This window comes from Eupeodes corollae, chromosome 1 (assembly GCF_945859685.1).
Source record: "Eupeodes corollae chromosome 1, idEupCoro1.1, whole genome shotgun sequence".
NCBI lineage: Eukaryota > Metazoa > Arthropoda > Insecta > Diptera > Syrphidae > Eupeodes > Eupeodes corollae.
The window spans coordinates 284,746,538-284,758,646 of record NC_079147.1 but is presented as its reverse complement, the minus strand read 5'-3'; the positions used below and the strand labels follow the sequence as shown (position 1 = coordinate 284,758,646).

General features: G+C 32.6%; 1 protein-coding gene across 1 annotated transcript in view; it reads left to right on the top strand.

The window, feature by feature from the left end:
* Positions 1-2,717, top strand: part of LOC129938804 (mucin-2) — a 38,826-nt gene extending 36,109 nt beyond the window's left edge. The window contains exons 2-3 of the mRNA XM_056046572.1: positions 644-1,066; positions 1,138-2,717. Of these exons, the coding sequence (XP_055902547.1) occupies positions 644-1,066; positions 1,138-1,676 (962 nt within the window). The 3' untranslated portion in view covers positions 1,677-2,717. The remainder of the gene's footprint in view (positions 1-643; positions 1,067-1,137) is intronic.
* The last annotated feature ends 9,392 nt before the right edge of the window (positions 2,718-12,109 follow it).

The following is a 12,109-nucleotide window of genomic DNA, read 5'->3' as shown; positions in this document are numbered from 1 at the left end:
ATTTGTTACATGGCTAAGGAAGATGCAACCCGAAAAGAATATTTTGTCAAGCTTATTATATTTATTTGTATTTTGTGTTGGTTTAAAGAATTCTATGTGGCACGTTCTGCAGGCCATTTTAGGTCGATAATGTCAAATTATTTATTCATTGGCACACGCGCAATGTTTATTTAAATTGTTGATAATGTTTTTTTTTTGTTTATAACTTTACCCCCTAATAAAACAAATATGGATAGTTATTGAGTTGTTTTTATTTTGTTTCTTTAATTTTTGTAATGATCTTGACTTATAAGCGGAACTTCTGCAGGGCAGAAAGCGGAACGGATATGGGCGACAGACATTTTGATTACAAACAGAAACAAAAACAAATAAATACAATTTGTTTAATATTTTTTATGGAAAGCACGCTTCGAGCTTATAGGGTTTTTGTTTTGATTGATGCATCAATAACAATAATCGTGCATTTATTAACCAATTTTTATTAATTTCATTCGTGACCAAAAGAGGAAACGAATAAAATTAAGTTGTGTATGATCTTGAAATATTTTGAAGACTTCACACTGTTTGTTAATTAAGTTATTATGACATAAGCCTCTTTACCTTTAACTCTGAATCTAATCATATTTTTTTCTCTTTTTTTCAGAATCCCGCTTAACTGCCAAAGAACTTCCCACCACAAAATGGCGTCGTGATCGTCGATTGCGTGCAGCATCAGAATATCAACATTCGTTGTCATCACAAAACACCCCATCGGTGGTGGCCTCTCCACCGGCATCGCCACCAATGATGGTCGCCCAACAGCCACCGACTACCCTTAGGCCGCTGTGCGAGTCTACAAATCGAACAACATTGCCAATTATTGAAAGCCCCATTGATATGTCTGTGACATCGACAACAATGAAACCAAGAGCATCACCCCCACCCCCATACAGGGAACCGCTGCCGGGCTCAACATTTGCCACAACACTTGCTCGTCCGAGTGTTATAACACAAGCGCCACCAAAACGTGGCGATTCACGTGACAGTATTTTAATCTCAAATCGAGAAAATGACAATCAAAGTACTGGTAAGTTTTTTAAATTTCAATATTTTCAATAAAATAGATTTTTTATGAATATATATTTTTAATTATTACAGAATCTATATCGATGTGTGAAACCGTGATAGATGAACATTTCCGTCGCTCTCTAGGACCTGATTATGTGGCTCTCTTCGGGAAGAAGTCCCCAGTTCCATCGACGCCCTCGCCTACACCAACTCCAACTCCACCACCACCGTCGTCATCGTCGTTGTCAAACCCTCAACATATGCCACCAATGGCTTCAGTTGCACCAACTTTACTACATCAGCCCGTAGAACTTAATCTAACTTCACCAACTCCCCCAGCTGCATCGGCAGTTCTGCCTCAGGCTTTGACCACCAAACCCATCATGAGCCCAGTTAGTCCACCTGAAGAACAATCACCACCACCAACTCATGTGGCAGCAGCAACTCGAGCTGAATCACCAACTATGGTAGTAGCATCCGCTCCTCCATCAACCAACATTGAAACAACATCCTCATCCAAATCAACAACATCGACACGTTCATCAACGCCATCTGTTGATGATCACTTTGCCAAGGCATTGGGCGATACATGGAAAAAACTGCAGGCAGACAAAGAACAAAGAAATTAAATTCTATTTTATTTAAATTTCGTAAATTCTCTTATTATTATTGTTAAGATGAACAATCAAAATATACTTGATGGTTTTTAATTTGTGAAACTAATAATATTAAACACTATTTTTAACCTATTACATGGCAAAAAAGATCTCAAGACAAAAATTACAAACAAAAATATTTAATGTTTAGTGATAAAAGTTTATATTTTTCGGATATAAGAAGGGAATGCGTTACATTATTAAAAAAATCTAACAATAATAACAAAAACAAAACTAAACAGGTGAATGTGCATAAACAAATATGCATAAGGAATATGTCAATTTGAAAATCAATTAAAATTGTTAATTTATTGTTCGAAATTAAAATTCAAAGATGACTTTTTAGAAATGTTAATGTTTTTGAAAACAAATAAGAAGAAAAAAGCAAAGAGTTTTGATAAGAAAATAAAAAGAATATTTTGTTTAATTACTTTAAAACTTAATCACAATTGTATTTTTCAAACTTGCACATTTTGTGTCGCTAAAATACATTTTAAAATATTGTATTGTAAATTATGAATTAAAAACAAAAACAAACACATAACCTAACTCTCTTATTTTGTAATATTTTATTAATTTATAAAACTCTGTTAATTTAAAAAACAAAAAAAAATAATAACTGACAAAAATATTTAACTTTGTGTATTTTTATTTTAAGACGGCCAATGAATTCCTATTATTTTATATATAAATAATTTTCAAATAAAACAAAAGAAATATTATTTTAAATAATATTAATCTTATAATTTGCTTTTAAACACACATATTTTATTTTTCTTTGGATTAAGTGCGGTTTTTAGTGAGTGTTTTATTCTTATTCTTATTGTTTTTTTTTTTCGTTCTCCGTTTCTTTATTTGGTTTTTAATTTGATTTTTCTTTATTTTTAGTATTTTTTTTCCTTATTTTCGCATTTTTTTGTAATTTAGAATATTTCAATTACTATATACTTAATTGTAATGTTTATAATATATTATGACAACAAATAATTATATATAAATTTAATTTTAGATTTAAACAACAAATATTAATCACTATTTATGTATTATGTAATACTTATATAAATGAAACAAATTAAAATTAATATTAAAATAAAAAATAAGTTGTGTTTCTTTTTCCCTTTATGGTGCTCTTGGAATAAGTATGAGATATACTGTGTTGGAAAAAATAACAAAAACAAGTGTCTTCATCGTTTTCAATACAAAATAGTTTTTAAGCAATTAAGTCTTTTGTCGTTAGTCTTTCTATATTTAAATCGTACCTAAAAATGCTTTAAAATGGTAAAATCGTTTAGTGGAAACGTCTTTTTGTTTGACTTAACGGTACAAATTTTGAGGCCAATGATAATTTTGTCTGGAAAAAATAATAGAAACAAGCTACTTACACCGTTAATCTAACGTAATGATCAATTTTTTGTATCCAAATAGGCGTACTGAGTTTGTTTATTAGTTTGGCGATAGCAATTTTGTTTAGTATCAAATTGTAAAAAGGTAAGCTATAATTTAAATTTATGTATGTATGGGTGATGAAATAGATGTGATAAAAAACCGATACAAGCTGGAAAAACGATTTTGAAATTGCAAAAACCTTAAACTGTTTGAAGAAAAACAAGCCCAAAATAAGAGACAAGATAAAGAAAAAAAAGTTAAACTTCTTTGCGTTTTGATACACTATTGGTGAGAATTTGTAAGAAGAAACCATTTCTTTCTTTAATGTATCTTGCACATGAGCTACGAACTGCGAACTGTGGATGTTCGCATAATTTGACTTTTCATTCACATGAGCTTTTTTTCTATTCGCAGATAGAAACGAATTGTCAGTTTTTCAACAAACAACAAACAAAACAAGAGTGGTATAATTTTGAGGTTAAGTTGAGCGCGAACAATTTATTCGTTGCAGTGTGGATGGCATCTGGAACGCGAATAAAGTTTGACAGTTCGTAGCAACCACACTACAATTCGTTGCTACCAAATTGTTTTTACAAAATTGTCTTGTTTTAGCGAACAAACTTCAAATTTTATCCCATTAGTGCAAATTGGTTTCTTATAATTTTGTTGTGTTTTTGTTTCAAATTGAATTTTTGAAATGTGTAAAATCACGTTTGTTCGTCCATTCGTTCATTCTCCATTCTCTTAAGAGCCTTGCACATGAGAGCGAACAACGAACGAACGAATGGACAAACAAACGTGATGTAACACATTTCAAAAAGTCAATTTAAAACACAATTAAATTATAAGAAACCAATTGACACTTATGTTAGGATAATAAAATTTTCATTCCACATACAATCCACACTGCAACGAATAAATTGTTCGCGCTCAACTTAATTGGGTATTGTGGTCTGGAGACATGAATTTTATGTAATTTTTGAAGTGCTGTAGAAAAAAGCAAGCAACAATTTTACCATCAAATTTTGTATACATTATTTATTCACATTAGAAGCATACAAAAAAGTAAAAAAAAATCAAAATTCCGTTAGTTATAAGCTGATGGAGTGGTGCGTCTCAAAAATTTGGTGCGTGACCATACCCACGATTTTAACTCTCCTAGAAATCTGAAATCAAAAACTTAAAAAGATTATTAATCTACAATAATGTCGCAATGTCTGCAACTACGGAAAAGTTACAAACATTTTTTTTACAAAATGGCGGCTGCCTAAAGAAAAAAAAATTTTACCATCTTTTTGAACATTCTTCGATTTGTTAAAAATAGTAAAAATACAAATTTGGGGATGGCCGTTGTTCCTGACGTAGACAAGTCCCTAAAGAAGACTCTCTTAAAATTTCAAATAAATCGGTTCGGCAGAACCTGAAAAATCGTGGGTATCAGATTCAAAAAGACAGTTCTGAGAAAAACGCGTTTAAAGTACCCCATTATGTCTTTTGTTCGATTAGTTGCAGCCCAAACGATTTGGATGGCTGCTCAGCAAAATACTTATTTCTCCGAAAATAATTTAAATTTGGGAAAATCCTCAAGTAGACATATTCTTAAATAGTTAAACTATGAAAATATGAAAAAAAAATCGATTTTTTTTTATTTCTAGACCAGAATACCCCCTTAACCTCAAAATTATATCTCTCTTATTTTGTTTGTTGAGAAGGGTTATTATAAATTGACAGTTCGTCGCTGTCTGCGAATAGAAACAAAGCTCATGTGAAAGAAAAGTCAAAATATGCGAACATCCACAGTTCGCAGTTCGTAGCTCATGTGCAAGATACTTTAAGAGGACTCGAAATTGAATCAAATGGACCATTAACAGCTAGAACAATAAGAAACCGAAGTAAGTCTTCCTGGTATAAGTCCACTAAAAGTGCCGTTTTTGAGCAAAAAAATCACTATATAAAGACTTGTCTTTGCAAACAAACACTTGCACCGTTCTTATTGGAATAATGTCTTGTGGTCGTATGAAACGAAGATCAATTTATTTATTTCCCATGGAAAAACGTAGGTGAGAAGGCCAAAGAACAATGAATTGAGCTCAAAATACACAGAAGACAGTAAAACTCTGTGGTGGAAATATAATGATTTGAGGATACTTTTCAGCATCTAGGGCCCTACTCTGTAATGCGTTTCGAAAGCAAATATTTTCGAAAACAAATATTTTGTACTCTCTATTTCTAATGCTGATAAGAAATCTAGTACTTACGGAATGACAAATCCGTATTCTGATTTTGCGTACCTGGCAATGCGTTTCCGAATGTCATTAACGTTCGAAAACGAAAATTTTGTTTCTACACCAAGAGAGGTAACGAATTGCAATTCGAAGATCGTTTTTAAAGGACACAAAAGAAAAATTGTGTTAAATTGTGTGAAATAGATAAAATATAAGTTAGGAAATAATAATTATATTCAAAATTTAAGCAAATAAATTCAGTTACACGGAATCATCAGCGAAAAATGTTCATAGGTACCAAACAAAAGCAATTTGAAATTATGGTGGAAAGCGTATGACTTGAAGGAAAAAAAGTATACCTTGCCAAAAGACAAATTTCGACACAAAAACTAAATGACTATGAAAAAAATCAGCTTAAACTTTCTAAGCTTGAATTAAAAAGAGAGATGTGGCAATTGCAAAGCAGTCATTACGATAATTTTCAACGGCAAATCTATTCGATAGATAGGAAAAGAACTATGTAGATGATTGTTTTATTCCATTCGAACATTTTATAGAGTACGAATTCATAAACGAATCGAATATCAGATTCAAATCGAATTGGCTTTCGAAACGCATGACAGACTGGGTCCCTGGCTTAGGTCTACTATTTTTGATCAAAGATAAGATGTGCCTTGTGGATCATGTTCACATCTGAAATTCGGCCATGTTACAATTAACTCACTTACTACTTAGCACTCTATGGTATCCTAAACAGAAGTACCAGAGATTGTAAATCCAATAAGAAGGACGAATTGTGGTACAGAATTTAAAGGAATAGCTTAACGGATTCCTTCTCTATGATCTTGAATCGATTATGCATCATTGGCATATGTAGGGTGATTTTTTAAAAACTATAGGAAAGTTTTCCAAAACAAAAAACAAATACAATTCAGAAAAACCCATGGAGTCTTTATTTGAATCGATAGTACGGTCCATATAATTTAATGTTTGAAGATTATTTCATGCAAACCTTGACTTTGACTGCTCTTTAAATGGTCTATCCGCTTAGTCCAATTTACTCTTTTCAACATTTCGGCCGGTATCTCACGAACAAATACTTCAATGATGTCTTCCAACGCGTCAATTGAAGCGGGAAAACATACTCGTAGTCTAAAGGCGTTAAATCGTACGATCTAGACGGTCCCGAACGTGAAATAAAATGTTCACCGAACTCGCCTCTTAATAAGTCGTCCATGTTGCGCGTGCTGTGTGGCATGTGGCACCGTCTTGTTGAAACCACATGTCATGCAAGTCAAGCTCTTACATTTTGGACAAAGAAAAGTTGGATATCATCTCACGGTAGTGATCACCATTCCCAGTAATGTTACGATTCGCATCATCTTTGAAGAAGTACTGTCCAATGATGCCACCCCAGCCCATAAACCTAACCAAACTGTGACTTTTTCTGGATGCATGGATAGCTCTTGCTATGCTTCTGGCTGATAATCATTCCAAATTCAAAAATTCTCCCTGTTTACATACCCATTGAGCCAAAAATGAGCTTCGTCGATGAACACAATTTTTCGGTAAAAAAATGCATTTTGAACTTTCTAAAAGAGCACGCATTTTGAATTATGGTGAAATTATTGACCAAACTGAAAATTTGTTGACAGTGAAACAAAACACGAAACGTGCGTCAGCGGTTTAAACCAGTGTTTCCAAAAAGATAACAGCTAAAAAATGACCCTTATATTTTTCGTGGCAAAGAAAAAAGTCTATAGCTAGATCAAAAGGACTCGATCGAATCTTCGAGAAACTACACCGTTATTATACTTTTCTTTTAAAACAGCGAACTATTACTTCAAAATTTTCACCATTTTTCTAGTAGTGTGTATGTACATACTTGCACTTAAAGTAATAGCAAAGTTTTTACTTTTTAAATATCAAAATATGACAGCTTAAAAAGTGACAGTCGTGCAAATAGACGTTTTTTTTAAATTAAAACATCTCATTGAGAGTCTCTATATTTATGATAAAACTACTGCAAAACGGAATAAGAAAAATTTGTATCTAACAAATTTTAAAACCTTAAGACAAAAACTACGAACTGTATGAAATTTTGTGTTAATAGTTTTCCAAAATTAAAGTAATCCAATTTGAAGGAAGAACAAACTTTAATTTCGCTAAAAAAAGTTAAATTACATAGTTACAATAATTCATATACAATTATATTTCCTTACTTTAGTTTACAGATTATATCTTAATATATTTTATATTTGTTAGTAATTGCCCTAAGCAATTTTCTTATTTTTTCTTAATTTTTGTTTTAACTATCAAGCTTATGCACTTCACTCTGTTTCTTTTTAAAAATGGTTGATTTAATCCAAAAAGCTAAATTTCCGGTGTTCAATAGTAAATTTAATTCTTTAAGAAAGAGATAGATATTGACTTAGTATATTGCGCCTTTTCTTGGAATTCAAGAAACTGTATACTGCAATGAAAGGTGGTTCCACGTTCGCTTAACACTACCCCCCGGTAACTGGGTTAGGATCCAGCTTACCACTTTCCATCGAACTGGTGAACCTCAAGGACTGCAAGCTTAACAGCTGGGCGAGTATAAATCCCTGTTTGGGTTTGTACAATTGCGCTCTGAACAGTATCATCTTTTCCAGGTATCACTTTAAGAATTTTACCCTTTGGCCAGGTTTTTCTTGGACTGTTGTAGTCTACGATAACTACGATATCTCCTTCTTGCAACTGCCTCTGTGGTTTAAACCATTTTGTCCGTCGAGTCAAATCGGGTAAGTATTCGCGAAGCCATCTTTGCCAAAATGATTGTGCGTACTTTTCAGCGGCTATCCAATTTCTTCTGATAGCTGCTTCGTCACGTATTGGCTCTGCGTCTGCGTGGAGTCGTTCTTGATTAGAACAACCGATCAATAAATGATTGGGGGTAAGTGCTTCACTACTTTCAAAATCAATTGGTACATAGGTAAGGGGTCGCGAATTCACAATGCTCTCTACCTCCGCCATCATACTCACTAAAAGTGCGTCGCAAGGATTGCGAGTTGGCGATATTTCAGCAAGGGTTAGTTTAACAGGTCTAACCATTTAACTGTAAACATTTTTTTAATGTTTGTCTTGTGAATCAAAGCTAAAATTACCTCTGTAAAAGATAACTTCTCTTGAATAGTGAACAAAAATTTCACTCCAATATAAAGGAGCAATTTTTAGCTCGGACAACAAGGAGTTCCTTGCAAAATATATGAAACATTATTTTGAAGACGTTGCGTTAAAAGTGGATAAATGGAAAGCGGTTGTGTTGCTCATACATTTTTTAAATCAAATTTTAAATTGTGGATTTGTTATAAATTGTTATCCTTACGAAGGTACAGATGGCACTAGTAGAAAAGTCAAAATTGGTTTTAGAACTGACTAAACAATTTTGTAGTTCTATTTTCTGGTCATCATTCACAATAGGTAGAATCGATTTAATCTAAAGTAAGTCAGCGTGAACCTTCAAATGGAGATAGATTATTTTACCAAATAATTTCATATCAAATATAATTATTATATTTATTATAAAAGAATAATACTGTAAGCCGTATATATAAAGCAATTTTAAAGCCATCGCAACTAGAAATGCGATATAGGTATCAATGTATAATCAATTTTCACATTTCAGTAACGTTACGTAAAGTTACTCTCAACTTAAACAACAGCGTTTAAAGGCCACTTAACGCAATTTTAAAATTTATTTTGACATAGTAAATGTCACCATCATTGACATACTATACATGGACTGCTAGTAGCCAACTTCACGATGGTTCCACTTTTAACGGACAAAACACTAGCGCAAAGAGGGCTATGCGGAAAAATTGTGTTACTTTTAATACTCACATCCACTGCTGTCGTTTTTGCTACTATAGTAGTATTTTACTATTTTCAGAGTCAACTGCTACTCTACCCACGGGCGAAAACTACTCCCCAAAATAAAACGGAAAAGAAATTTGTATTTGGTTTACAATAAAAACCAAAATTTAAAATATAATGCCCCAAAAATAGTGCAACAACAGAAAGAAAATTTTCGGACGTAAGCCTTATAAAAGATAAAAAAAGAAATTCACTCAAGGTAGAAACGGTGAATGCCCTACTTACTGCCAAGGAACTGCTTAAAAACAATTTCACCGAAAAATGCGAGCCATCGAAAACTTTAATCTAGAATAACAAAACATTGTATAAGGCGCCAGTTATAGCTATCATTGGTTTTCATCATTGAAAACAAACATTGGAACTTTTTTGACAGGTCGTTTATAGCTATCCTTAAACATTTCTGTCATTGAAAAAATTTCCCGATTTAAATCCACTGACACTGAACGATTCATTTCACTTTTGAACATAAAGTATCAGCTGTTCAGGAAAATGAATTTCCGTCCGTTGTAGAGAAAAATAAATGCGCAATTACACTTTTTTTCTCGAACAAAATTCTTTGTGTGATTTCCGATGGATGATTATACAATTTTCATTTCTAATCAAAGGGAAACACCGTCAACATTTTTTTCTGGATCGATTTCAATGGTAGCTATAATTAACCCCTTAATTTTTGTAACTGGAAATATGAAACATCGAATTTACAATAATGAATTTAATATATTTATGAATATTCAAGAATGTATGTTGATGTAAAATTTCAATGTTTGTTTGATTGGGCTTTAATGATCAATATTCTTGATGCAATTAATAAAAAACTAATCCAGCTTCTTCAAGGGATTTTTCAAATTTATTGCATTTTTTTTCAATTTCAATTGTCAGTTTCTTATTTAATAAACAAAAAGTATTGAATTTAAAGTATTTATTTAAACAATATTATTTTAAAATGTTGGCCTTTAAGCAGTGAAAGCAAATATTTTTTACGACATTACATCCCTCTATTTGTCTGTTTTCGGAACATTAACCTTCGCAATAGGCCAATTGACTTCGAATTTGGACATTATTATTTTCAGTTTTTTATTTTGTTCAGGGGCCAAGCATTTGTTTGTTGTTTTTTTGTTTAACTCCTCCTTATTTAAGAAAATACTCCCCAAAATGATAGAAAAACACTACTCTTGATATTTTTAATACGACAGCACTGCTCACAGCAAAAAAAACATGGCATCGTTTGTCTTCAACAAATTATACTAGATGTCAATACTTTCTATGTCAGAAAAAGCTTTTCTCAATTAAATTTAAACAGATGTCGCTAAATATTTCATATCTTTTTTTGCCACTGGGCCTGAAAGGGCTAGTGTAGCTAATTTGAAGCGGTACATGACTGTTTACCTCCGCCGGTTTACCTCTGCCAGTTTACCACCGCCAGTTTACCTCTGCCAGTTTACCTCCGCCGGTTTACCTCTGCCAGTTTACCTCTGGACAGTTTACCACCGCCGGTTTACCTCTGGACGGTTTAGCTCCAGAGCAGGTAAGGTAGTTTGAAATGTGGCTTATTTTGCTCACAGGGTGCTTCTTAATAAATGCAAAGGCCGATATTTCTGCTTCTTAGTGTTTCATTTTATAGTGTTATTCGGCCGTGAGTTTATTTATTTTTAAAAACTGTTACTCATATTGAGGAAAGAAAAATTTGAGCTTTGTTTGATTAAAAAGATTGAATTCTGTTAAATATTCAAAAAAAAACACAAAAACCTACTTAAATATCAAATGAATATTTTGCTTTAGAAAAAAAACGTTATGGTGTTGTGGAAGTGTAATAATTCATTTCATAAGTAATACAAATAAAGAACAACACAAAACTAAATGCCAAAAGTTTTCAATTCGATGCTAGGTTTGAAAATAATAAACTACCTTATCTGCTCTGGAGGTAAACCGTCCGGAGGTAAACTGGCGGTGGTAAACTGTCCAGAGGTAAACTGGCAGAGGTAAACCGGCGGAGGTAAACTGGCAGAGGTAAACTGGCGGTGGTAAACTGGCAGAGGTAAACCGGCGGAGGTGAACTGTCCTGCTTCGAATTTGAAGTGGAACCATTTTTATTAAAATTTTGTATGGGAAATTCACAACACTAGCATTCCATGTATAGTATGTCAATGGTCACCATAGTCAATACATCAGGTTTCAATACAACAGGGTTACCAAAAATTCATAAAATCCGATACAACTCCCTATGGATCTAGCAAATTCCTTTTCGACGGATGTGCAGGTTTTCAAATGAAAATATGATAATAGTGATAAGCTTTGTGCGTTACCATCTTCATTCATGCAGTCAATTCTCTGTTGAAGTATTCAGTCTGTCAGAAAGTAGGAAGATTATTTAATGTTAGGTGACACAAAGACCGTTCAGTTAAGTACTGTTTTGAAAACAGTCAAAGATAAGAAATAAATGTTCGTCATTTAAAGGTAGCTTAAATATTAAAGCACATTTAGAGACGTTTTAAGAAAATCTATTAAATACGGCTGTGTTTGTTTCTAAATCAGGTTTAAAATATATCAAAAACATATTCCTTCGTATGCAATTTGTTCCCAAAATGAACAGCAAATCCCAAGATAACAACAACAAGTACCTAAAAAAAGAAAAAGTTGTTGTTTTCTAGCAATTTGCTTTTTTAGAGCAGCTGTCAAATGTTTATTTAGATTACACCCTTCATGTACTTTGATGTATTAAGTATAGTAAACGCATCTCAAGCTAAAATTAAGCGCTTTTAATTAAAGCTAAATGCTGACATATTATTGAAGGTCGTAGATACTTAAAAGTGTTTGGGGTTGAATCTCCAAAGAAAAATTTGTTTTAGCAAATAAAAAAGATGTTTACAACATAAATAAAAG